Source organism: Balaenoptera musculus, chromosome 3, assembly GCF_009873245.2.
Source record: "Balaenoptera musculus isolate JJ_BM4_2016_0621 chromosome 3, mBalMus1.pri.v3, whole genome shotgun sequence".
NCBI lineage: Eukaryota > Metazoa > Chordata > Mammalia > Artiodactyla > Balaenopteridae > Balaenoptera > Balaenoptera musculus.
The window spans coordinates 169205302-169231544 of NC_045787.1; the positions used below are offsets into that span (position 1 = coordinate 169205302).

Genomic DNA, 26243 nt, shown 5'->3' on the forward strand with positions numbered 1-26243 from the left:
TCTCTGCTAGTGTCTGGCTCAATCTCTCTGTCTTTCGGTCTGTCTCCCATCAGCCCCTCCCGCCCCGCGCTGGCCACGCCCCTCCCGCCCGGGCCTGGCTGATGAGGGTCAGTGGGCGCCCCCCAGCCCCGCGGGGAGACCGCGAGGCCTCCTGGGGGAGGGGGCGCCCATGGGACCCCAGGGCCGTAGGGGCAGGGGCGGTGGCGGGGGTGGCCGGTGCCCTCTCGGGAGCCTCCGCCCACTCCCCTCCCCTCCCCCAAGCCCGCCCCAGCCAGGTCCCCTCCCGGCGCTCCGGCCGTCAGGCCCAGTGTTATTCACCGTCCGGGCAGCACCCGAGGCTGAGAAGGGGCGGGGCGGGGGCGGGCCCCGCTCCCCAGGGCGCCCAGACCCCGACCCAGGGACCCAGGGCTCAGAGCTGGTGAACCCGGTGAGGTGGGGCCTGGCACACAGTAGGTGCCTCATCAATGTAGGGTCTGTCTGAGGCCCCTGCCCGGGCTGGGGGTAGGGGTGCAGGGACGTTTAGAGGGGAGAGGCGACCACACTCTCCACCCAGGAGCTTCGTGGGCAGCCTGCTGAGACAGGCTTCTCGAGCAGGTGATCTGGGAGGGCTGTGGGTGGTGGCATTCTAGGGGGAGGGTCCTGTGAGGACACAGGCTGGCATTGGGGCCAGAGGAGGCAAAGCCCCCTGCAGAGCCGCCTGTGGTCGGGGTGGGGAGGTGTGCTTTCCCTCCGCCCCCCAGTTCAGGGTGGGGAAGGGTGCCCAGAGCCCGGCACTGCAGGAGTGATTGAGGATGAGCAGGGGGCTGGAAGCAGGGCTGGGGAATGACTCCCCAGGCAGGATCGGCTTCCTTGAAAGCCCCCAGACTCACTCGGGGCTGTGGGCCAGGGTCTGATCAGCCCAAAGCCATGAAAGCAGAGGGTGACCACCTGGGTACGGCTAGAGCAAAGGCATGGAGGCTGGACCGTGATGCAGGAAAGTGAGACGCTCCTTAAAGGTCCTTCCTGCCCACAGTCCTTGGGCCTCAGGTGGGTGAAGGGGGTCCACGGGCCTGGGGCTGGCCTTTGAAGATGTGTGGAGGGCAGGGCTTGGTCATGGAGGGGTGGCCTTGGGCCTCCTTGGCCCTCAGTTAAGGCCTGGAGTGGGCCGGGACTCTCTGGCTTGGCCTTGACCTCACCCCACCCAGTCCTCGGGGGCCTGGGAGGGGCACAGAGTACAGGCTCTGAGTGAGAAAGATGGACTCCTGCCCTGGCCCTGCTCTCCCCTCCATTGGGTCTACCCACTATCCTTCCGGCCTCTGCATCCCTCCAGATGGCACCTCCTCTGTTCCATCCCACTTAACCGTAACTTCTCTTCCTTGACAAGGAGTCTCCCCAACTCCTATGCATCTGGCAGAGCCCTGGCTCCGAGGCCCTCTCCTCTGTAAAGCCTAGTTGTTCCAGGCAGTCTTGCCTCCCCCAACCCCTCCTTAAGGGCAACTCTGTGTGGCAGCCCATGTGGTAGAACAGGTAGACTAAACCTGACCTGCCCTCAAAGATCCCCCTGGCTGGAGAGAGAGAAAGCTGGATACAGACAGTCCCAGTCTCCTGCGCTCAGGGCTGGGCCCAGGGAAGTGACAGGGCTTAGGTAGGAGCCCAGGAAGTGAGCCGGGAAGGCATCCTGGAGTGGGGGTAGGGGAGAAGGGACTGAGAACTGGGGCTTTGTGGAACGCGTAGGAGTTCCACAGGTCCAAGAGACGTGGCAGAAATTACACGTGCAAAACTTTGGAGGCAAGAGAGAACATGAGGCTTCGGGGAGCTGTAAGGAGGGCAGACTTGGTGGGAAGAGGATGTGGGGCTGGGGCTTCAGATGGGGTGGCGGGTGAGATGAAAGGGAACTATTCTGGTCTCACTTCCTCTGGCCCAAGATAAGAAGGACAGTGCTCCTTCTGGGAAATAGCCAGGGCAGGGATCAGAGAAGTGCACTTGACTTGCAATTAACCTGGGTCTCACCACGACTCTGCAAGGCAGGGGGTAAAAATGCTCATTTTATAGATGGGGAAACTGAGGCCTGGAGGGCAGATAGGACGTGTCAAAGGCCACGTGTGGGTGGGATCTGAATATGAGTACTGGGCTTCCCCCACCTCCTAGGCTGGTGGCTGGGGTTCTCCGGGCCTCCATTTCCCACCCCCCCCCGCCCCCCGCCCTGCTCAAAGGGCACACGGGAGGCGTGGGAGGGGTTGAGATGGCCTGGGGGCTCCAGATGGTGGGAACAGAGACCAGGTTCAGGACGTGCCCCGCCAATGGCTGTGGTTTCCGGTGGGAGCCAGGCAGAGAGCATCTATTCTTTTTTTTTTTTTTTTTGAGAGCATCTATTCTTAGCCTCACTCACAGCCCAGGGCAGGAAGAGGCTGGGATGGGGGTTGGGGACAATCTGAGGGACACTGGGTGGATGCTGGGCAGGGCTGTGTCATGGGGCAGCTGGGTGTGGTGATGTGTCCCCAGTCTGCCTGAGGGGTCTCCCTGACACGCAACTTGTGCCCTGACCAACTCACTCACCCTCTATGGCTCCCCAGTGCCCTGGAAAAGAGTCCAGCAGCTGGACTTGCATTCAGCCCTGCCCTGGGCACACCTGTTGCCTTTTCCTCTGCAAGGCAGGCCCCACCCTCCTTCTCTGCCCAGCAGCCCCGTCCTCCCAGGCCCAGCACCTGCATCCCTCCCCTCCTCCAGGGAGCCTTCAGTGTCCCTTCTGGGGCCCCCCAGACTCAGTGCCTCCCTTGCCCTACCCTGACTCCTTGCCTGGAGGGCGTCTGAGCCCAGCTCTCCTCCCTCCGGACTGGGGGCTCCTGGCTAAACACGTGCCCAGCGAGTCGGGGTCACAGCCACCTTGTTCCCCCTGCTCAGAGCCGCCACCTCCCTTGGGGTGGACTCCCTGCCCGGATTGCAGGAGGGGCATGAGGAGGAACCAGGATGCTGGGGCTGGGAAGACTCCTCGGGGGGCAGGTGGGGAAACTGAGGCTGGGAATGGGAGGTTGGAGAAACCCGGGTTCTAACCCTGACTGCTGCTTTCTAGGCTTGAAAACATGTGCCTCTGTGAGCCTGTTTCCCCAAATGGACACAAGTGCTGTCATGTAGGGCTGGCATGAAGTCCACAAAACACCAGCTAAAGGCCAGGCCATTGCAGCCACACAGAGCCCGTGCTCTGAGAACAGAACAAGGCCCGACCCATCTGGTGACCAAGCACCCTGCTAGGCGCGAAAGTGCCTCCCGGCTCTGCCCCCGACTCAACCCTGCTCCCAGGGCCTGTCCCACACTCGATGACAGTGGAGGAGGCCAGGGATCAATTGGTAGTGGCTGCCCAGAGGATTCTAAGATTGCTCTGGCAATCAGCAATTGATTGCTAATGTCTGTGGAGGGTTCCAAAGGGGATGGATGTGGTCTGTGCGCTGCCCTAAAGGGTAGTCTTCATCCTGGACCAGGCTGGCTGGGTGGGACAGGGTCTGCAGTGGGGATTGGGTGCCCCTTGACCAGATGCAGTTCCCTGCCGAGTCCCCAAGCCCTGCTGTCTAGAACATGTTTACTGATGTATGAGCATGTGTGGGGTGGGGCAGGGCAGTGGAGGACAGAGCTGAGCCAGAGGCTCCTGGGACATTGTTAAGTCGGGGTTGGTAGATGACCAGTGGCCTGGGGAGTCTCAGCCTCAGTGCTGGGGACATAGGGGCAGATTACTCTCTGTGGGGGGCCATCCTGGGCCCTGTGAGGTGTGGAACAGCATCCCTGGCCCCCACCCCATGATGCCAGGAGCCCCCCAGATCATGACCAGCACAGATGTCCCCAGACACCGCTGAGCATTGTCCCCTGGCCTAGGTGAGCAGCTGCGCACCTCCTGGAGCGTTCGGGAGTGCATTCTCCTTCTGGGAGCTGAGGCAGGGGGTGCGCGGCAAAGAGGGAGGAAGCCCTCAGACTACGAGGGGCTCCCTAAGGAGCTGTTACTGACTATTTTTAGGTGTGGTGGTTGTTTTCAAAAGGTCTTCTTAGCTGTTTAGTGCCTTAGTTGTGACAGATGTGCTGTGGTTATGTAAGGCGTTAACCATGGGGACAGCTGAGTGTGGGGTGTGGGAACACTAGACTATCTCTGCAGCATTTCTGAAAACCTAAACTTATTCCAAAATAAAATGTTTATTGAAAAGAAACATGCAATCTCACAAGTAGAGCAATTAAATGAAAATAAACAAGATTCCCCCCCACCCCCCCACCTAAAAAAATCGTTTTAGAGAAACAGCCTGAAATGGAAATGTTTCCAGATGAAACAGGGTGTTTGGGCAAGGCTGTCTGAGGAGCTGGCAGCAGCCCTTCAGGCTTCTGACCACTTGAGGTTGGAAATGTCTCCGTAAGAAAACGCTAAAAGCAATCTGTTTCTGGGGTGGGCCTGCCTGGGGCACCGTTGACAGTCTGTGACTGGGTGAGTGATCGTACCTGCCGGGCCCTTGACTGCCCCTGTCCGAGACTTGGGGACAAGGAGGGCGGCCCTGTGGTGGTTGGGAAGTGGCCCTAGGAGCTCAGCCTTGAGGGACGTGCAAAGGCCCAGAGGCCCGATGGGGCGTCACAGCCACACCCTGGGGGCTCCTGTGCTCGGTGGCTGTGGAAGGATGTTCCCAGACCCGATGGCGGGCGGTGACGTGTCCTCCGTGCCCACTTGCCGGAGGCTGACCCCAGCCAGCACCAGGGGCGAGCTGGGGGACCACAGACGTCCCCGGATGGCCTCTCCGGGAACATGCACTCAAGGGCCTGGAGCCTGGGTCCTGCAGCTGCCGGCCATGTCCAGGGGCTGAGCAACGCCCTGCAAGCCCCCCAGAGCCCCGGCTATGCAGGGCCTGTTTCTTGGGTGGGGCTCAGCATCAATCCAAGGACTGAGGTCTGGAGACGCTTGCTTGGTTCCCTGGGCTCTGAAAATCCATTCAGCAGCCCCTCCTGTGTGTCAATGCTCCAGGCCCGCCTGGTGGTGGGTTCCCTCAGCTCTCTGAGGCAGGCTCCGCAGCGACCCCTGTTCACACCAGGAAGTGAGGCCCCGCGAGGAGGAGGCCCCGCCGGGGGAGGCTGCAGGCTTCCCATACCCCCGGTCAGTTCGCAGGGGTCTGGGAGGGGGCCCGCCGGTCACCGGCGGTAGCGGTAGCGCTTGAAGTGGAACCAGAGCTGGAAGATGCCGTTGGCGAACTGGCAGCGGAAGCCGTGGCGGTGCGAGTACTCCCACTCGCGGTTGACGATCTTGAAGGCGATGTCCTCGTAGGGCGGCCCGGCATGGAAGCGGAGCGTAGCGAAGTCCTTGTTGTCAGCGCAGGCCTCCAGGAAGTACTCGGGCGTGGAGCGCTTGTCGATGAGGTCGGGGTAGAAGATGTTGAACTTGTAGCCCTGCACGATCTTGGGCGGCGGGTTGTCAAAGTCGTAGTGCGTCTGGTTGTACTTGTTCCACTCGAAGCCCGTGTGCACGCGGTTGAAGAAGCGCGGCTTGCGCGGCCGGTACTTATCCGCCCACAGGTAGGCCTTGCCCGTCAGCGGCATCTCCACGCTGAACTGCGCCTCGTCCTGGCCCATGCCCTCCTTGGCGCGCCGGAAGAAGATGTCCTCCGCACTCTCGGTGGCGTCGCCTGCGGGCGGGGCGGGGCGGGCGGGGCGCGTTAACTGGGACCCCGGCACGGCACGCAGCCTCCCTTTCCCGGTCACAAGCCCCCACCCGGGCCCGCCTGCCCGGTGCCCCCGCCCTCCCGGGTGGGCACCAAACACCACGTGTCCCCTGCCGGGTTGGCCGAAGAGCCTGGTGGTCAGAAGCCCGCAGTGGGACCCCGGACCGGGGCCTTTCCGAGGCCGTTTCTCCGCTGTTCCGGGACGATGGCTGCCCAGGAAGGCCAAGGCCCCGGCAAGTGGGCAGTGTAAGGAGCTCAGAGCAGAGCTGGGCACGGGAAGTAAAGACCACCACCTCTGTGTTCTTGGGACCAGCCAGCCGGTCACGCCCAGAACGAACAAACAAGCGAGCGGGTGAATGAACGGACACCCTCAAGAGAGCAGGCGGCGGAAGAGGATCGGGAGCGGGTTCACCACCAACGCCCCCTTCTGGCCCCGCCCCGCACCTGTGACCTGGAGCTGCTGCCTGGACAGCTGCAGGCGCTGCAGGTCCTCGTCCGGCTCCAGCACGTGGGCGTCCAGCGGCAGCTCGTGGGCCGTGAGCAGCCGCGGGCTGTACTTGCCGGCGTCGTAGTCGTCCAGGCTCTGTTGGATCAGATCCTCCTCCATGAGCACCGCCTCTCCGTCCGCCTCGCCCTCCGCTGGCGCGGCCGCTTCCGCCTCGGGCTCAGCAGCGCCACCCTCCGAGGGCCCGGGCGGGGTGGGGGCCGGGTCCTCAGGCTCCAGGCTTCGAGAGAGGGCTGGACTGAGCGGGGCGGGCAGTGGGCGGGGCCCCCAGTCCCGCCGCCCGGCAGGGGACGTCCAGACCCAGGCCTACCTGTGGCCCGGAGACTGCGGCTCCTGCTTGAGGATGGGGAACAGGGGCTCGCTCTCCACCCCCTGCTCCTGCTTCAGCTTGTACAGCTTCTGCCGCAGCACGTCCTGGTGCCGCTCGCGGAGCCTGGAACGCAGGCCGGGTGGTCACCCTGACACTCTAAGAGGAAGGCCCCCCCCCAAGGACTTCTCATGACCCCCACCCCCATTTTGCTGCAAGGACCCGGAGTTTGAAGGCAGCAAGTGGTCACGGCACAGGCGGACACCAGGAGGAGGCAGGTCCCTGTACTGGGGTGTTCACATGCAGGCGTGACCTAAGGGCCAGGCTGGGCTGGAAAAGGACAGGGGACAGGCGAGGAAGAGGATAAATTTAGAAGTGACTGCACTTAGCGGCAGACAGGAGCCGTGTTTACATGACAGCGCCAAGCACGCAGAGAATTCATACACAGCGGGTGTGGGGCCTGTGGAAGGCGGGGGACAGCAGCCTTGAGGGCTTCCTGTGATGTCCGCTGACCCCAGGAAAACAAAGACCAGGTGCTAAGTAGAGGCCAGAAGGAAGGCGGGCAGGCTGCTGGGGGCTGGGCGGGGGCCTTCCAGCTGGGGCCCCAGCTTGTGGCTCCCAGGGAGGCCCCGCCAGCTCACCTGGCACGGGCCATGTGGGCACGCAGCTGCTGCAGTAGGCTCTCCCAGTAGCCCATGTCTAGGTTGGGGCCCCCGGCCCGTATCTTGCCCTCGATGCCCTGGAAGATGACCTGCAGCTGGCTGTACGTCTTCCCCTTGAAGACCGACTGCACGTCGGAACTGACCGAGGCGTTGACCCCCTCTCGCCGCTCACCTGCAGTGGGGTGAGGGCTGCTCAGCATGGGGCTGGGCCCAGGTCCTAACCCTCTAGACTGAGAGGCCCCTGAGGGTGAGGCCAATGCTGCCTGACCCCAGCTCTCCCTCACACTGGCTGGCTTCCTTGTCTGTGGCTCATCAGACAGCACGCTGTGCCCTTCCAACCCCTGCCCTGCCCCAAGGCCTCTGCACACGCGGTGGGCGCTTCCCACCAGCAATAAGTTCTTCCCCATCCAGTCCGCCTCCTAGATCCCAGCCATCCTCAGTCCTCAGCGAGAGCATCCCTTCTACTGGGAAGCCTTCGCCGACTACCAGACTGCTCCCTTGGCCTGGATGCCTGATTCTCGGCTTTCCAAGGGCAGGGAGCTCCATACGCAGATTCTGGGTGAACGTGGGGGCAGGCGACCGGCTCGTGTTCCCTGCTCCAAAGCTGGCTTCTCCAAGCCCAGCTGATCAGACAGGGTCAAGAAGAACCTGAGTCCCCTCCAGCCAACCAACCTGGGACGCTGGAATAAGCACCTGGGCTCCCAAGCAGCCCTGGCCTCAGCGGCAGACCCACAGGGCCAGCAGCCCAGCCTCGGTCTGTAGCAGGTGCAGACACATCACGGGACCAAAACCCAATTCGGCGACACCCTTCACACCCGGCCAAGCAGAGCCGCATTCTGCACTGACCTCAAACAGAAGCCAGGCCTCTGCTCGCTCAGACAGACGGAGCCACCGGTGGTAACAACCCAAACAGACAGCCCCAGTGGGCGCCGCTCCCACAGAAGCCACGGGTGCTGAGCCACTGCTTAAAGGAGGCCAGGTCCTGGGTTTGGATGCCACCCAAGGGTCCACCAACAGGCCTGGCTGGAGAGTGCAGGCTGAGTGCCCTCTGGGACACCGTTTCAGGAGAGGGGGTGGCACCGTTTGGGTGGGGGGAAGGCTTCTCCTCAGAGATGCTCCCTGGGAGGACCCACGGGGATTGTAAGGGGGGTGGGGCACTGGAGAGGCCACAGGGGTGTCCAGGGACCCACTTCCTACTGCACGCTCTACTGTACAGTTAGGATTTCCCAGCTGCAAAGAGAAGAGAAAAGGAGAGGGGGGAAAAAAGAAAAAAAAAAGAAAAGGGAAAAGGGAAAGGAAAGGAAAGGGCCAACTTAATTTAAAATGATGAAGGCCGCCTCTGAGGGGCTCTGGGAGTGGTGGAGACAAGAAGCTCCCCCTCTTCTCTCGGAAATCAGGCCAAAAGAAGACTAACGCAAACACTCTCTTTGAGGACATCTGGCACCCTGACCGTAACACGTGAGAAGGGAAAGGGGACAGAGGGGTGACTGATGTGGCAGGGAGTGGGAGAGGGAAGGGAAGTGCCACAGGAGGGACCGTGGGCGAGGCATGCGGGGAGCCCTGGAAACAGGAGGGACCCAGCACAGCGTCCCTTCACACTTTTCCGCAGCCATGGGGCAGGGCTCCTGCCCCGCGGCCACCAGCCGAGGGGAGAGAAGACATTTCCTGACACGTGGGACGCCAACAATTTCCTGCCTCTCTCTACAAGTTACTGGAGGATGCGAGGGCACACACCACAGGAAAGAGAGATGTGGGGTCCCAGAAAGGGGCACCTCCTCTGGGGCGAGTGCAGGGGCTGCAGGAGGGTGGCAGTGGACAACCCACCCGCGGTGGAAGAGGGAGCGGGGAGAAAGGGCCCAGGGACGGGGCAGGGGGCCTGATGGGAGCCTCCCGGTGTCAGACCCCCTGGGGAAGGTGGGGGCGGTGGTGCAGAATCCCCCACCCACGGTCCTTGCGCTGAGGCGTGGCATGATAAGAGCGGGCGCTGTTTTGGATGCTTGACGACCACGTACTCACTCCTCTTCACGCAATCCTCCCGGAGGTGTTTTCTCAACCCCGAGCGATGCAAGGAACAACCAAGCTCTGGGGAGGTCACCGACCGGCCCCAGGTGGCCAAGCTGCTGGGCGGCCCGGGTGTGCACCCAGAGCCACACCTGTAGCTGTCATTCTGCCCAAGGGCCCTGCAGCACCCTCCCAACCAGCACCACTGCCACCAAAGCAGATGTTTCTGGACATGCATTTATTTTTTGTCGTCGTTGTTGTTTTTGGATTTTTCTGGCCGTGCCGCGTGGCTTGCGGGATCTTAGTTCCCCGACCAAGGATTGAACTTGGGCCCTCGGCAGTGAAAACACAGAGTCCTAACCACTGGACTTCCAGGGAATTCCCCTGGACACCCATTTCTGATAGCAAAGAGTCCTTTCCTTTCTCTGGAAGTTACTACAGGATGTGCCCCGCTAAAAGGGTAGGGAGAAATAAAACTCCACTTACCAAGATAAAGGATGCTCCTCCTTTTCCTAAGAGGAAGGAAACCTCCCCGACCACCCCAACTGAGCAGAGAACAGCACTTACACGGGCTCAGGGAAGGGAGAGCATTCGTCCTCAGCCACCATGGGTGGGCAGTGAGATGGAGCTGAGAGCTTAGTGACACAGGCTCAAGGCCCCCAGGAGCTAGATGTCGTTAAAGCCGGTGGCTTCAGGGGGGCGGGAGGGGTGGGACTGCAGTGGTTGCCAACGAGCTTTTAGAACAGTGGGTCTCAACCAGAGTTGAATCTGCCTCCCCCCCAGGGGACACTGGGCCATGTCAGGGGACATCTGCGGTTGTCACGACTAAGGGCTCCTGCCACCGAGTGGGTGGGGCAGGGAGGCTGCTCCACACCCCACAGGGCCCAGGACGGCCCCACAGAGAACGGTCTGGACCCAAGTGTCAGCAGTGCTGGGGGGAGAGACCCTGCTTTAGAGCTTGTCTCCCTTGCAATTATATGCAGGCAATCATTTTGAGGAAAAGAAAAGTTGATTAAAGAAGCACACCACGCTGCATGGGTTCCCGCCAAGTGCAGTCAGGTCCTGTTCTCACTCAAACGGACTGAGCCTCCCGCAAAAACTTGAAACCCAAACAGAAAACCCGCAGACGCTGCTCCCGGGGAAGCCCAGCGCTAAGCAGCTGTTTAAAGGAAGCCACTGGCGCTGCCTGGGTGAGCCGTCACGCCGGCGGGGACGGGAGAGCGCCTTGCTCAGGACCCGCTGCCCCCGCTGCCCAGTGCTGCCCCCTGGTGGCTCGCAGACAGGCCCCCGGCAGGGAGACCCCAGAGAGGAAGCCGAGGCCTCTTCTGTGGAGCCACCCGACCCACAGAGGCTCCCACCAGACCCAGAGGTGCATCCCCGAGGGCACAGCCCGGTGTGTCTCCGGTGGCCCGGCCTGCATTACCTGGCCCCTTGCCCGAGGCCTCCAGCTTGCGGAGCTTGGCGATCTCGTCCTCCGTGATGATGGTCATGTCCCGCCAGAAGTCCGCGTTCTTGCCCTGCTCGAGCTCCATGTACACCTGGAGGTGAAGGTGCAGACGGCAGGTGAAGGCACGCCCGGGGCTGGGGTGGCAGCGGCGGTGCCGGGCACGCAGCAGGGCCATACCTGGATGTCCTCCAGCAGGTCTTCCATGTCGGCCACCGTGAGGCCGTTGAGGAAGGTGTAGGGCTCATGCATCTCCACGGCCAGGTCGTCGTCCTCGGCGCTGATGTACTTGGCCAGCAGGTCGATGGGCTTGGCCCGCCCATCCCGGATGCGGATCTTGGAGCTGCCGGGGAGCAGGGGGCAGTGTCAGAGCCGGGGCTGTGTCCACCCTCCTAAAGACCTCGCCCTCGGGGGTTGACCGGAGCCAGGGGAGGAGCCCGGCCTGCTGTGGGTGGTGGTCAGGGAAGGCTTCCTGGAAGAGGAGGCATCAAGCGGAGGAGCAAGACAGGTCAGCTGGAAGGCACAGGCCCTGTAAGGGGCAGAGACGGGAGAGAGGGGGTCTGAAGAGCAGGGGGTGGGTGGGGAGAGAGGGTCAGAGAGGCCCACCCGGGGTGAAAGATCTGGAGCCTCAGTGCTGCGTGTGGGAACATGCATCAGAGGCTGACCCTGGTCCAACCCCAGGGAGCCCTGTGACCAGGCAGGTCTGAGCCCCTGGGGGCTGGCGCGGCAGCAAGGTGAGAAGGGGGCCGGGCCTGGAGCTCACACACCCCGTGTGAACTCGGGCAACTCTCAACACCCCAGGAGCCTCACTTTTCTTGACTCTAGACGAGGCTGCTGAGTGAACCACCCCGTGGGCTGGGGATGGCAGGGCACCCGGCACCCTCTACTCAGCAGCATGTTCGTGCGTCCCCTTGGCACCCGGCCCCTGGGGAGACAGGCGCGATGAAGGAAGCGACGGAAAGCAGCGCCCAAAAGGGAGTCAGGAGGGACCCCGAGGAGGAGGCGGTGGTGGAAACCCGAGGGCCCAGGGGCAACGTGGGCGCAAGGCCGGGCTCCCTGTGTCCGGGCCCGGAGGGACGGCCGGAGGCCGGTAGGGCGCCCGAGCCGCGCGCACCGCAGCTTGGCCTGCTGGAGGTGGAAGTTGTCCTCCTGCTCCTCCCACGTCTTGAAGTGCTCCGCCTCCTTCTCCCGCTGCAGCATCTCCAGCTCCTGCTCCCGCATGGCCTTCTCCCGCTCCCGCTCCAGCCGCAGCTGCTTCACCTGGGGGCGTACGAGAAGATGAGCGGCCAGCGGACGAGGGGGGTCTCGTGCCTTCATCCTGTCAGGCTGTGGGGTTCCCTAGGGTCGGGGTGGGACCATACCCATGGCCTGGCCCCAGCGGGCTGGCCCTGGACACAGGAATCAGTCCGGGGATGCCTGAAACGCTGGACACACCCTGTGGCAGAAGGAGCCCTCTTTTTGCTAGAGACACAGCAGCCTTCAGCAGCCAGGGCCACTTTGGCCACCCAGCAGGGAGCGTCTTAGAATAAATCCCAGAGGCCAGCAGAGCCGAGGTGGGGGGAAACAGCTCTCTGGAGTCACTGCCCGAGCCCCTGGATCCAGCCGTGTCTGAAGCCAATGTCCCCTGGACTCTCCACGTAAGCCTATCAGGTCCCCCTTGACATAAGCCAGGGTGAGCCAGCCTGGGAGCCCTCCGGAGGGAAGGAGGGTGGCCCGGGGCGCCCCACCTTCTGCAGCTCCAGCCGGTTGTCCTCCTGGATCCTCTTGTTCCGCTCCTTCAGCTCCTTCTCCTCCAGGTGGCCGATCCCCTTCTTCTCCAGGGCCTGAAAGGGCCAACGACACGCCCGCTGAGCAGAGATGCCTCCTCCTGCCGCCCTCCCCGGGACCACCTGCTGGTCCACGAGGTGGGGATCCACCAGACCAAAGCACCCGCTCTGCCGACGAGGAGCACGAGGCTGAGGGAGAAGCGACCTGCCCGCGGCCACACCCCGACTTCCACCGGAAGATGCGGCCCCCCGTTCGCCTGCAGAATCGGTTCAGTACACTCCAGCATCGTGGGGCGCCCTCTGCCCCGAGCCGTGTGCCGAGATACAGGGGAGAGGCAGCCCCACCTCTGCAGAATTCGACCATGTCACACACGGGACAGTCTTACTTGGGGCTGCTGACTCTTGTTTTACACACAAGCCTGGCTGCACCGGCTGGGTGGTGTCCGGCTCTCAGCAGGTCAGACCCCCAGCTGCCATGGGGAGGGGCGGAACCAGCGGCTGAGCGAGAGGGGGACTCTGAAAGCACACTCATCGGGGTCCCCGCTCACAGACCCCTCGGGGCACCCCGAGCACGGAGAGCGGCTCCTCCCTGTCTGCGTCCTCACCTGATGGAGGGGCCCGGGCACAGGCTCCCGGAGACCCCTCGCCCCTCCCAAGTCATCTCACAACTGTTGTGGGTGGCAGGTGCCAAGACCCATGCCTCCTGTCACCTCCGCCGGCTCCGAGGGTCGTTCCAGGAGCCCCTGTGCACAGAAAAACGCGCCCCCAGGGTGACACGGGGTGGCCCGGCCTGGGGCCACCGCCACACAATGACAATGACCGCACTTCGTCTCTACGGCCACACAGAACAGTCGCAGAGGGCCTGGATGGGGAGAGCCCGTACTCAGGCACAGAGCCCTCGACCAACGCCCGGCCCGGAGAGGCATGTTCGTGGCCAACACCACGCCTGCCCACTCTGCCAGCCCAGCACCCCGAGGACACCGGGACAAGATGCGTGACACCGCCCACACAGTTGGGCCGTCTAGCGCCCTCCCCCGACTACAGAGGCCTCAGAGGCTGGGCCGGGGCTTCTCAAGACGCCCCGAGGCCCGCTCACCCATTCGACATTTACTGAGGGCCGACTGCGTGCCAGCGCCTGGGACAGAGCCTGCCCCGTGGAGCTCACAGTCCGCAGGAATTACATGCCATAAAGTGGGACGTGTGTTTAGATGTCACCTTTGCAACGAGACCTCTCTGGACCTGTGTGTTTAAACTGCAGCCGCCTCGCCCACCCCCGCCTTCCTCTGCGGACTCAGCTAAATGACTTATTTACAGCCAGCCTCCCCTGAGACTGCTGGCCGCACAGGGACAGGCATCTCTGTCTGTCGCTCACTGACGCATGCGCAGGGCCCACACGGTACCCAGCACCCGGCAGGCGCATGATTCACGTCTGTTAATAAAGCACTAGGAAGGGAGAAGCAATGCCTTGATAAAGAACGCAGGGGACCTGGGGGACCAAGGGGGCCAGGAAGGCCTCTCAGAAGAGGGACACATCAGCCGAGATCTGAAGGTTGAGGAAGAAACAGCCATGGGGAAGGCTCGGGAGTGCTCCAGGTAGAGGAATGGTGAGTGCAAAGGCCCTGAGGTGCTGTGAGCTCAGAGCGTATGTAGACAACGGGAGATACGGCGGCTTCTGCCTGTGTCCACCGGCTCTCACCCTCCCCACAGCTGTGTCGGGTCGAATTTGTCCTCCACATAGATATGTCCACGTCCCAACCCAGGAACCCGGGAACATGACCTTATTTGGAAACAGGGTCTCTGCGGACGTGATTAGTTGATGTCGTACCAGACTAGGCTGGGCCTTAGTCCAGTGACTGGTGTCCTTATAAGACGAGGGAACTCTGGACTCAGAGACACAGAGAGGAGAACACCACGTGAAGACACAGACACGGAGGGAAGACAGCCATGTGACGACAGAGGCAGAGACTGGAGTGATGCAGCTACAAGCCAAGGGTGGCGGGCAACCACCAGAAGCTGGAAGAGGCGAGAAAAGATTCTCCCCTAGAACCTCCAGAGGGAACGTGGCTCTGCTGACACCTTGACTTTGTACGTCTGGCCTCCAGAACTGCGAGGGAAATTGTGTTGTTTTAATCCAAGTGCCCAAGGCCCCGGCTGGTGGGAAAGGGATTGGTGTGTAGTTCTGTGTTTTTTTTAGTTTTTTATTTATCTGTTTTGGCCGCACCGCGCAGAATGCGGGATCTTAGTTCCCAGACCAGAGGTCAAACCCGCGCCCCCTGCAGTGGAAGCGCAGAGTCTTAACCACTGGACCGCAGGAGAAGTCCTGACGTGTAGTTTTCATCTCAAGGATGAGGTGACAGCTCTGAGGTGAAATCCCACCCTGGGCATGTGACGCTGAGAACCTGTCTTGAGGTTAGGCTGGTTCTGTGGGCAGAGTGCCTGAAACTGTACACCGCAAGAGACAGCGTGGGAAAAGCTGCCGGAGCCAGTGTGTGTGCACGTGTGGGTAAAAATACACTCTCGATGGCCAGGTACAACCTGGGCACGTGTGCTGGGAGTGCTAAACACCGTCTCTGAAGATAAGTTGTAAACAGTTCATGAAGCAAAACCCAGCAAAAGCACAGGAAGACCTGGCGAGCAACGCGAGCAGAACTGAGGGCCACGGCCGGCGGCCACCTCGGGCTCACCTTGTTCCAGATGAAGGTGCCCAGCAGGTTGTTGTCACCGAAGGGGTTGTCGGTGTTGGTGTAGCCCATGTACTCCTCGCCCCAGCCCATCTTCTCCCGCTTCTTCCTCTCCTTGGCCTCCTTCTTGGCCAGCCGCCGTGCCCGCTTCTCCTCGGGCGTCTCGAAGGCCTTCAGCAGCTCCTCCTGCTGCTTCCGCTCCTCGCGCAGGCGCAGCCGCTCCTGCAGGCCCCGCCGCTGGCTCAGGACTGCCGCCGCCTCCCGAGGGCTCTGGGAGTGGGCCGGGGACGCGGAGCTGGACGCGGAGGAGCTGGGGGACCAGGAGTGTGTCCGCTGCTGCCACTGGCGGGCCCATCGGCGCCGCCGCTGCTGCCGCTCGTCACCCGAGTCGGACTGAGAGGAGCGGTCCTGGGAGCGCCGGTGGGCTGGCGGGGGACTCCGGCTCTGCCTGCCTCGCCGCCGCCCCCACCGCTCCTCATCCGAATCCGACCTGCGGAGGGAACCCGCAAAGCTCTGCTTGCTGCCTGCTGGCCAGCCATCTATCCCACAGCCCTTTACTGGGCGCCTGCTGGGTGCCAGGAGCTGTTCTAGGTTCTGGGGACATGGCAGTGACCAAAACATTGATGGTCCCTGCCTTCACATCAACAAACACACAGTGTGACACTGGATGGTACCATGAGCTACCAAGATAGTGATGCAGCATTAGGGTGTGGAGAGGTCAGAGAGGATCTCTCTGAGGAAGTAACGCTGGAGGAAGTTGGGGAGGGAGCTAGGGGGAGATCTGGGGAAACAGTGATCCAGGCAGAGGGCACAGCAAGAGCAAAGGCCCTGGGGCAGGAATTCACTTGGCATATTCAAGAAGCAGCAGGCAGGCCTGTGTGGCTGGAGCAGAGTGAGTGAGGGGGAGAGAGGGAGGAGGGGAAGGCAGGGAGGCGGGCTTGGGGCCAGATGGTGCAGGAGCTATCAGCGCTGTCCAAGGTGTCCAGGGAGGGCTTACAGGAGAAGATGGTGTTTAACTGGTCCTATAGGATGGGCAGGAGTGAACTGGAGTAAGACTGGAGGGAATACAGAGCCTTGGAAGGGCACTGCGAGCAGGGAAGGCACCGTACGAATCCTGGGGATAGATTCTTTAATGTTGCGGGCCTCTGAGCAACTAAATCTGTCTTTAGTTTGTCAAATGCTCCACTTATTAAGCTCACGTCAAAGAATCTACAACATGAAAATCAATTATTTGATTTTCAAATACGTAAATACAGACTGCAAATCTGATCAAATCTTCATAAATGACACTGACTCTAATTACAATATCTAGGGTGGCTGATTCTTGTGAATAACTAAAATCTTAGAAACCACTAGATGATAATAACAAGATTTACCACTACACGTGAACCAATGTTAAAACATCAAGGCCCGGAGCTGAAACCAGAGTTAGCAAACTTTTTCTGTTAAGAGCCAGAGCGTCTATGGCACAACTACTCGACTCTGCTGTCGTAGTGCAAAAGCAGCCACGGACAGTACATGAACAAATAGGCATAAATTTGTTCAATAAAATTTTATTTCTGGACACCAAAACTTGAATTTCATATATTGAGTTGGCCAAAAAGTTTGTTTGGGTTTTTCCATAACATCTTATGGAAAAACCCGAATGAACTTTTCAGCCAACCCAAATAATTTTCACGTGTCATGAAATACTATTCTTTTGATTTTTTTTTTTTCTCCTCACCGTTTAAACATGCAAAAACTATGCTTGATCCACAGGCTGTAGTTTGCCAAGCCCTGGTTTAAACCATCTCTTTACTATTTCCTCTGCTTATACCTTCCTGGAATTCCTAAATGGCAATGATCTTATGAGACGCAAAAGGAAAAGCCACCTTCTCAAACCTAGAAGGTGATCAGCTATGTCTGACAACAGTCACTCCGGCTATGGTGTGGAGAACAGGCTGGAGGGATGGGAGACAGCGCATGCCTGGAGAAGCCCCGTGGAGATCCTGAAGGCACAGATGAGGAAATCTGGGGGACAGGGGGACAGGTACTGCCCTGAGTGTCACAGCCAGTTATGGGCTGAGCCAGCACTAGGACGCAGGTCTGCGAGTCAGTCCCTGTCACGGTGCTGGTTCCTTTGTGCTGGAGCAGACTCAAGCCAAGTCTGGCCAGGTGCCCCATCTCCAGAAGAAAAGGGCTGCGGGCTGAGGGGAGGCTGAGCACCAAGTCTCAGGAGTCAGTTGAGTCCTGCCACCTGCCATCAACAGTTCTTCCCTCTCACACCCCACCTCCATTGGCAAGTGCTGTCACCTCTACTTCGGAAATCCCTCTCAAATCTATCCATTTTCCCACTGTACCTCCCCACAGCCTCCCTCTCCTGAAGGCCATCATCATCTGTTGCCTGGACAGCTGCACTATCTTCCTCCTCCCTGGTGTCATTCCTGCCGACACGCTCAGTCCCTTCTCCACGCGAAAACCAGCAGGAGTTCTGCAAAGTAATCCAGACCACATCGCTCCCTGATTCAAAATCCTCCACAGCTCCCTACTCCCCTCCAAATAATAGTCAAATCCTTCACCACGGTACACAAGACCGCACGATCCGGTCTCCCGCTTCCTCTATGACCTCATCGACTCCCCTCCGCCTCGCTCACGGCGCCTCCTGCTGTACTTCCAACCACCAGGCGCCCTGCCTGGAACGCCTCTCGCTTTCCTTTTGCTGCCTGGTTAACCCCGACGTGCTCAGACGTCCCCTTCTTCAGGAAGCCCTCCCTGACTAACTCGGGGGTCTCCCAGCTCCCCGAGGGCTGGAGCCGGACCCCCAGCGCGGCTCACACAGCGACCCTACCTGCGCTCCCAGCTCCTCCGCCTGCCCCGCCCCTCGTCGTCCCGGCGACGTCGGTTTCGCCGCCCATGGCTCCCGCTCCAACTTCGGCTCCGACTCCGACTCCCACTCCGGCTCCGCTGCCTTCGGCCCCTGCGACCAGCCGACCGCGAGCGCGAGCGTGTACCTCGACCCATCGGCTGGGACGGTGGCGGCGGCGCGAACACAAATATCCGGGACCTGCGCCGGGGGCCTTCCTCGATCGCGGCGCGTGCCTGGCTGCCCCACCCACGCCTGAGCAGGGAGATAGGAACCCATCTCGCTGCTCATCCCGCGGGGATCCCGACCCTCCCATAACCTCCCCACCGTCCTCAAATGTGGCCTGCGTAATGAACTCCTGCCGGACTGTTGTCGCTAGGGCTGGGGATTCGTTCTTCAGGCAGTGCTGGGGGCAGGCGCAGGTGGGTCCTCGAGCCTTAGGGAGCCAAAGGAGCAGTGGGCGGAGCAAGGGCGAACCAGGAACGGTGAGGGGGCGGAGCCTGGGGAGGCGGGACCAAGAAGCCGGTCCAGAGAGGAACTGGAGCCGGCGTGGGCGGGGCCTAGGAGGCGGGATCAAGAGAAGGCGGGGTCGAGAAGGCGGGGTCTAGGGGCGTAGCCAAGGGAGGCGTGTCCCGGGAGCGAGGTCTCGCGGCTTGTGGAAGCGGGGAAGCCTCAAAGACCGCAGGTGAGAGTTCAGGCTGCCCAAGGAGGCGAGGGGTGGGAGCTGGGACGGAGACTGAAAAGCCTTAGATGCTGGGCTGACCCTCTGTGAGAGTCACCATCATGCTTCACCACCCGCCAATAATACCTGTGTGTTTCAGGGGCTAAGATAAAAAAACAAAACAAAACTTGGATAACTCCTTAAGTTCCCCATTAACCCATTTTATAGGGGGGAAACTGAGGCTCAGAGAGTGAAAGTCACTGTAACACTCCCGCCCTCAATGAGGCAGTGCAGAGCTGGGATTTGAACTTGGTGATCCAGCTTTGTCCTCTGGGTGCTGGCGAACCGTAAGAGGGCTTTGAGCAGGGAGGGATGAAAGGGGTCATTAGGTGGGGTCCCTTCAGGGCAGGCAGGCAGGCAGGCAGGGGCAAGACCACAAAGGGGCAAGAATGGAGGCCCGGAGATCTGAAGGACCCCGAAGTCCTGCTCTGAGCTCTCCCAGCCCACCCCAGAGAATGGCACTTAATACTTTAAATGTTTATCCTATGATACAACTTCCTAACACCACCCTAGATGCTAGCTTTGTATGCTCTGCTTGGTGCCGAGGTGGCGGTGGTGGCGCAAAGGGAACCCTTGATGACTGCCTGTCATGGGATGTGGGTTGTTCTGGTGATTTTTCTGATGCAGATGCATCCTTTTTTTTTTTAATTAATTTATTTATTTTTGGCCGCATCGTGTCTTTGTTGCTGCGCGTGGTCTTTCTCTAGTTGCGGCCAGCGGGGGCTACTCTTCAGTGCGGTGCGCGGGCTTCTCATTGCGGTGGCTTCTCTTGTTGCGGAGCACGGGCTCTAGGCGCGCGGGCTTCAGTAGTTGTGGCTCGCGGACTCTACAGCACAGGCTCAGTAGTTGTGGCGCACGGGCTTAGTTGCTCCGCGGCATGTGGGATCTTCCCGACCAGGGCTCAAACCTGTGTCCCCTGCATTGGCAGGCGGATTCTTAACCACTGCGCCACCAGGGAAGCCCACGATGCATCCTTGAGCGTATCTGGATACTCATCTCTGAACGTAAGGTGAGCACATTCTCTATCGCCTAGTCTTGTGTATAAACAAGACGAGCCGTCTGCGTCTGGGATTAAAACTGGGTTTTCCAAGGGCTTGCTTACAGACAGGATCTTATTTTCAATGCAGTGTTTCTCAAATTGGGAGTCCGGGAGAAATATTTTCCCCTTAAAAGGGGTCCATGCATTACTCAATTTGAGAGACTCTGGCAGAACAAATACAAACTCTGGGGAGTGTTTGTTCCTTCCAGCTGGGTTGCACTGATGTGAGCTTTTAAGTTTTTCCGAGTTGAACTGGAACTCACTACTATTAAGGCATTCGGGTCCGTTGTTGTTATTTAATTATTTTGATTTTTACTAAGGTTTCTTTGTGCTCTCCTTCAAAGTCAGTCCTTAAACTCCCACTCAGACCACCGGAACGCACAGAGAGACAAAGAGGCGGCTGATGCTTATTACCCGATTTATTAGAGAGATCTCTTCCACGTAAAAAGGGGGGGGGGGACGGCGGGGCTGGGGGTTGGGGTTCCGGGGCTGCATATGAGTGTTACGGGACCAGCAGTGGCTGCGGTTACAGAGGCGCCCACGGCTCTGGGTTTGAGCGGGATGGCGTCCTGTGCCCGAGGAGGCTGTGCCCCGGATTGTCACACACCAGACCATGGGGGCTGAGCACACAGAACCCCCGGTGAGAATTAAGACACACAAGGTTTGCAGTTTCCTTGTGTTTGGAAATCAGTTCGGCCATAAAAACAGGGTTGGGATGGGGACAGGCGATGCAACTGAACCACCAGAGAAGGTGGCCAAGGGTGCTCGTCCCAGGGTGGGGACCGAGGGGCTGTGGCGACAGTACCATGGCAGGGGGCCCCAGTGGGACGGGAGTATTGCACTGAGCCAGGTGGTGGAGGGAGAGGGCGAGAGGAGGCAGAGGCCAGAGGCCAGCAGGGGACACACCGGAGGTTCCACCTTGTCAGTCTCAGAACACGCCTTTCATTTGTACATTTGTGCCCACCTTCGCAGTGACAGCAGCCGTCAGGGACGAGCTGCGACAGAACCAGGACATCGCCACAAAGGAATCGGCAGACTTCCATCCTGGGGCGGGGTGGGGGCGACAGCTGGGTGGGTCCAGGGCCCTCCTTGCTGGGGGTCTGGGGAAGGCCACGAGTTCACTACACGTGATAAATAAGGTCCTGCCTTCCTACTCTTGCCCTGACCATAAGCACATGCCTCCCAGTCGGCCCAGTCCGCAGACCACTTTGCATTCGTGTGACAGTTCTCTGAAAAAGGGACAAAGAATGCAACTAACACAAAGGGGGCCTTCAAAGGGGTGTTCATGACTTAGCACAAAAATGAAAACGTCTTGATCACCAGGTTTGCAAATTTCTCCAAGTCAGCATCCCACTGGTGCATTTGTTCCGTGGTTCACTCAGGAAAGCCTGAGGGGCCCAGCTCCTGCAGCTCCAGCTGGCTAAGGGCGCCCTGGACGTGGGGCCTGATGCTCTGGTGGTCCCCACGGGACACAGTGTCTCTGTGCCCGGCCTCTGGGGGCCTGGGCGGGGACTCCGGTCGGCTTTTGGGCGACTCAGCAGTCCCTGTTCGTCCCCTTCAGACCTCTGCCCACTCAGCCCGCCTCCCCCCGCGCAGAACAGGGCAGGCGCTGCAGAGGGCGCCCGTGTGAAGTCCAGGCGAGGACGTTCTGGAGTCTGGACACACCTTCCGTGGACAGGAGGGGAGGACGCTATTTTGCTTCTAGCCCAGGACACCCGCAGGCTTGTTCGGACAGGTCCTCTTCTCAGAGCTGCTTCGTGCTGAACTGTCCCCGGCGGCCCTGCGCGGGGAGAGCCCCCAGGGCGCAGCCCGGTTCTCCAGGGAGGAGAGGCGCAGCTAGACACCAGGTTCCGGCCAGGCGCACGAAGCGGGCTGTGCCGGGGAGGTGAGGAGGGGCCCGCCGAGCAGGAGGACAGCAGTGTACGCAGTTTGCAATGGACTCAAAAAATCAAATTCCTGGGTCGGTGGGTTCTCCAGCTGTCTCAGGCTCCACCAGGGAGGCAAAGGTGGGGAGAAATTTTCCCAGAAGGTGCAACTTCCACTCCACGCTAGCTCGCAGCTCCTCCCACGCAGGGCGGGGCAGGCCAGGGGAAACCATCCCCGATGTGTCCCTCTCCAGAGGCGGGAGAGACCCTGCAAAGCTGCCAGCTCCAGCAGCCTGCTGTGGACACAGCAGGGGCCCCTGGCGGCCGCCCTGTGGGGCTCTGGGCCCAGCAGTGGTTGCCCTGCTGAAGATGACCATCCAAAAAAAAAAAACTTGTTTTTCACCGAGAATTTCTTCTGTCCTTCAATCGGCACAGGTGCCCCCACCATCAAAAAGAGAGAGGACGCCCAGCTCAGTCCTCTTACTCAAGGGAGTCTGGTCCTCTAGGCCGGGCACCTGACTGGGGGGCTCTGCTCCAGGACACGGCTCTCGGGAAGTCCCGTGGGCTGAGGGCCCAGCCGCCTCCTCCCAGCTTGGCCTGTCTTCTGGAGGAGAGGTAAGCCCACGGCCCTGAGCTCCACCGAGAGGGGGCGGCCTTGCGTCCACATGGAGGTTCTAATCACACCTGGTGATTCCCGCTCAAGGTCACCGGGGAGGTGGGTGGTGGGAAACAGATGCTGAGCGACGGCAGGGGTGACAGGGTGGAGAGCGCCCCCAGCCACCGCCTGGCCACCCTCAAGGACGGTGTCCGGCTCTTGGCCCAAAACCCTGAGCCAAGAGCACCTGGCAGGCGCGGTGGAAGGCCTCCAGTGGCGCCCTGGGGACCTGGCGGGCCTTCTGTCCCAGGGGCCCGTCCATCGCGGCCAGGACTTGGAATGGATTCCACTGGGGTGCAGGTCCCCAGAGCCTAGGGCCTGGTTCCCTCAGCAAGACACATGCAAGCACAGCAAAGAACCAGAAGTGCAGTGGAATGGAGTTTTTTCTTTTCCATTGTGTGGTGGTTTTTTTTTTTGGCCTTTTTCTTTTTCTAAAAAAACACACACGTGTGCTGCCATGTCTGTGCAAAGAACAAGGGCCCCCAATAAATACATGATCGGAAACGGAGGGTTCACAGTATCAGGCGTAGGGAGCTGATGGGGAGCCGGGGCCAGGCGAGCCGCCCGGATTGGGATCGCTGCAGCCCGAGCGTCGGCGCTGTCGAGGGGAGGGCGAGGGCGAGGGCCGGCGGCCAGGCGGGCGTCTCCCGAGCTCTGGGCTGAGCGGGTGGGCAGCACCTCCAGGGAGCAGCCAGGGCAGCAGCGGACACTCGGCTCCGTCAGTGCCTGCATAGGAATTACTGCAGAGGCAGGGGCGCGGGTGAGGCCATGGTGGGCCGGGGCCGGACCCACACCCACCGGGCCTCCCCTGGCCGGGTCGGGTCCCACAGCTGATGCCGAGGGCCAGGGACCCCAGGAGCCATGAGGGCTGGACACAGGCCCCCGCGCGGTAGAGCCCGACTGCCCCTCCCGCCCTGGGCCTCAGTTTCCCTGTCGGTCCCAGGGTGCCTGGAGGCCAGGCTCTCAGGCCCTCCTTGGCCAAGGCCACGGGCCTGAGCCCCGAGTGGGCCCGGCTGGCCAGCCGTGGCGCACTTACTGTGTCGCTCTCGCCGTCGGAGGCGGGGTGGGCCTGCGTGCTATAGTGAAGCGGGGAGTACACCCAGCTCCTCTCATCGGTGGGCTGGAGGGCAGGCGGGCGGCACGTGCGGGAAGGGCGCAGAAGAAGAGCAGGGTGCGAGGAGGTGCGACAGAGGCGACAGGAAGGAAGGAAGAAACAGAAATAAAAGAGGGGGCCCCCAAGGCGGCACGGGTGGGCGGCTCAGCCCCCGCTGCCCTCTCCCTGACGGGGACCTGCCCCAACCCGGATGGCCCTCGGGCTCGGCGGGGCCGGGGGCCGGGCCTCTGGGGCTGAGTGGCCAGAGCGCGGTGGGGCGGGCAGCAGGAAGCGGTGAGCGGGGTCAAGGCAGGGCCGGCACAGCGGGAGGCGGGGAGGGCGGGCGGGGCTTGGCTTGCTCTGCTCTCCACCACCCGCCCCGTGGCACCCTGACCTCCGGCCTAGCCCGGCAGCGCCCTGGAGACCCTCTGCTGGGGGTCCTGAGTGGTGGGGACTCGGGGGGAGCCCATTTCCGGACCCGGGAAGACTTTCAGCACCGGCACACACAGGTTTGCACAGGGGAGACCCAGGCAGGCGCCACCCAGAGAGCAAGCAGCAGAGCCCTCCCTGCCCCGCTCCAAGAGCCCGGGGTCACTGTCCTGGGGCGGGGGCGCAGCGGAGCCCAAGTCCCGGCCTGGGGACAGGCAGAGCGGGGACTGGCTGCCGAGGGGCCGCAGGCTGCTCTTCCTCCAGCTGCGTCTAGGGAGGGGTCCCCATCCGGGTCCCACTGCGGGGAGGACATACATTCCTCCGGCCCCCTCGTCCCTCCCAGGTCTGCTCTCACCACCACAACATTCTTGGGGCTCCCCCGGCCGCCTTCTTCTCTCTCTTCCTTCAACGTCCCCCGCAGCCTCTGACCTCCACCCCCCACCAGAGCACACACCTGTCCTGGCCGCGTCCCCCTGGGCGTCCCATGGCCCCTAAGCCCACCATGGCACCCCAAGCCCCACCCCTCCTCAGCGGGGTTGGGGCACCACCAGCAACCAGCCTCTGCCCTGCTGCCCTCGGGGCCCGCCGGCCGCCTCTGCACCTGCTCCACCCCACCCTCCCCGCAGCTCCCGGGCCGTCCCGGCACCCGTGTGGGCCCAGGCCACGCACCCACGAGACCCGTGTCCACCTACGGAGGGGTTCGCACAAAGCGTCTGGGGCAGCAGGGCGAGACCCCAGCTCGGGCCCCGCTCATTCCTTCAGGGGGTCACAAAGCAATAAACCCTCTGGCTCCCTGCCCACCTGGGAGCCCGGGGGGCGGGGCCAGGCCTGTCTGGGGCCACAGCAGGTCCTGACACTGGGGTGGCTGCCCTGCTGGGCTCAGAGTGGGGACGACACGGGGGTCACGCAGGGAACCCCGTGAGGAGCCGGCCCCGGGTGACCCACGGAAGTCGGGCCGAGGGCACGCCTGCCCCGCACGGCGGGCCTCAGGGTCCGGCCTTCCTCTTGCCGCTCCCTCTCCTCCCGTTGGCCTCCAGGCTCCTGCCTCTTTGGTGCTCCAGCTGAGACCGCCCTTCCTCTTCCGCCTCCCCACACCCCACGTGTTTCTCAAAGTCCGGGTCAAACCCCCTCCAGGCAGCGTCTGCCACAGCGCCCCACCCCAAGGCCCCTGTGGGCCACGTGTCCCCGACTCTGGGACCATCTCTGGGGAGCAGCATCCCCGACTGGACCGAGTGTGGCGGGAGGGCTGTGGAAGCGGTCTCCCTTTTTCAGGCTCGCCCGGCAGTGCCCGACACCCAGTGACGCTCAGAGGGGCTGCTGATGGGGCTGGAGTGTGGTCTCCAAGGGGCCTCATCTTGAGAACACAAAGTCTCGCTTTAGGCCTTTGCCTTGTCCTGCCCGTTCGAGTGCTGTGTGCCTCTGGGAGGTTACTTGGCCTCTCTGGGCCCCCATTTATTGCTCACAATGACAATAACAAGCACTAACGATGCCACCGCTACACAATATCCCCACAGCATCCCAGGCACGCTGGGTGGATAAGTGTTTATTAGACACACAGGTGCCTGAAGCTTGGGATCCAGATTGTGTCTACCCTGCACTCTCATGGGCTCCCTGGAGAGCCAGGGACTCGGTGTCTCCATCTGTGAAATGGGTATGGAGACACCAGCTCCTTTCTCCTGCAATTAAGAGCTTGGCTTTGCAGTCCCTCTGCTGACTCATGAGGCCACCCCCTTCAGGGGACAGACACCCCGTGGAAGCCGTCAGCAGCGAGGTCTGAACAAGTGGGAACAGTGCACCTGGCACGTCCCTGACCCGGGAGGGTTGGGACAAGGGGCAAGAGCAGCCAGGGGCTGGGGGTCAGATGCAGACCCTGCCACAGCCAGGCCAGCCCCCAGAGCCCCAGCTGTGTGCCCGCAGGCCCAGTGACGCCCACCTCGGAGGGGAGTAAGCAACGTCCCCATGGGATGCCTGCAGCACAGAGCCCCATACGGGCCAGCGCGGCCAACCTCAGCCACAGTGACATTTTCCCCAAGTCCCTTCTCAGAGGAAGAGGAACAGCCAGGACCTGTGGCTCCCTGCTGCCCACGGCGCGGGGCGGGGCTGGGCTCCCTGGAGGCCTGCCATGGTCACTTACAGTCCCTGAGGAGCTCAGCGTCACGGCCCGCAGTCGGCGATGCCGGGGAGAGTAAATCCAGTACCTCCCATCGGTGAACTGGGTGGGCCGGGTGGGCGGGGGAGGAAGCAAACAGAGGACAGGATGAAGTGACAGGATGAGGCCACGGGGATCTGGCAGGCGGTCAGGCAGGGAGGGCACCGGGAGGGGCAGGTGAGCCGGTGGCCAAGCAGGAGGTGTGGGCGGGGGTCCCACTGGCTTCCTTCTCTGCTGCGCGTGGGGCCCGGCTGCCCACGTGGGGGTTTCGGGACCCTGACGCACATGACAGGACACGGCCCCAGGGGCCACCTCCCACACAGATCCAGAGAGCAGGAAGCAACCAGCGCCGGCGGGAGCTGACGGCAGGTGGGGGGACACACAGGGTGCACTTGGTACCCTCCAGGCCAGGCAGGGCCGTGTTCTG

General features: G+C 61.7%; 1 protein-coding gene across 6 annotated transcripts in view; it reads right to left on the reverse strand.

Moving 5' to 3' along the window:
* Positions 1–4228: 4228 nt before the first annotated feature.
* Positions 4229–26243, reverse strand: part of PIP5K1C (phosphatidylinositol-4-phosphate 5-kinase type 1 gamma) — a 75420-nt gene continuing 53405 nt past the window's right edge. For 2 of the 6 annotated variants that reach the window (XM_036845758.1, XM_036845759.1), the window contains exon 17: positions 22572–22885. In XM_036845758.1, coding sequence (XP_036701653.1) covers positions 22883–22885 — 3 coding nt within the window. In that variant the 3' untranslated portion in view covers positions 22572–22882. Of the gene's footprint in view, positions 5622–6101; positions 6383–6472; positions 6596–7110; positions 7304–10555; positions 10671–10756; positions 10920–11690; positions 11837–12303; positions 12400–15026; positions 15514–17850; positions 18113–20060; positions 22886–23181; positions 23266–25801; positions 25880–26243 lie in introns of those variants that run through there. The other 4 variants (XM_036845755.1, XM_036845753.1, XM_036845756.1 and 1 more) reach the window with 4 other exon arrangements.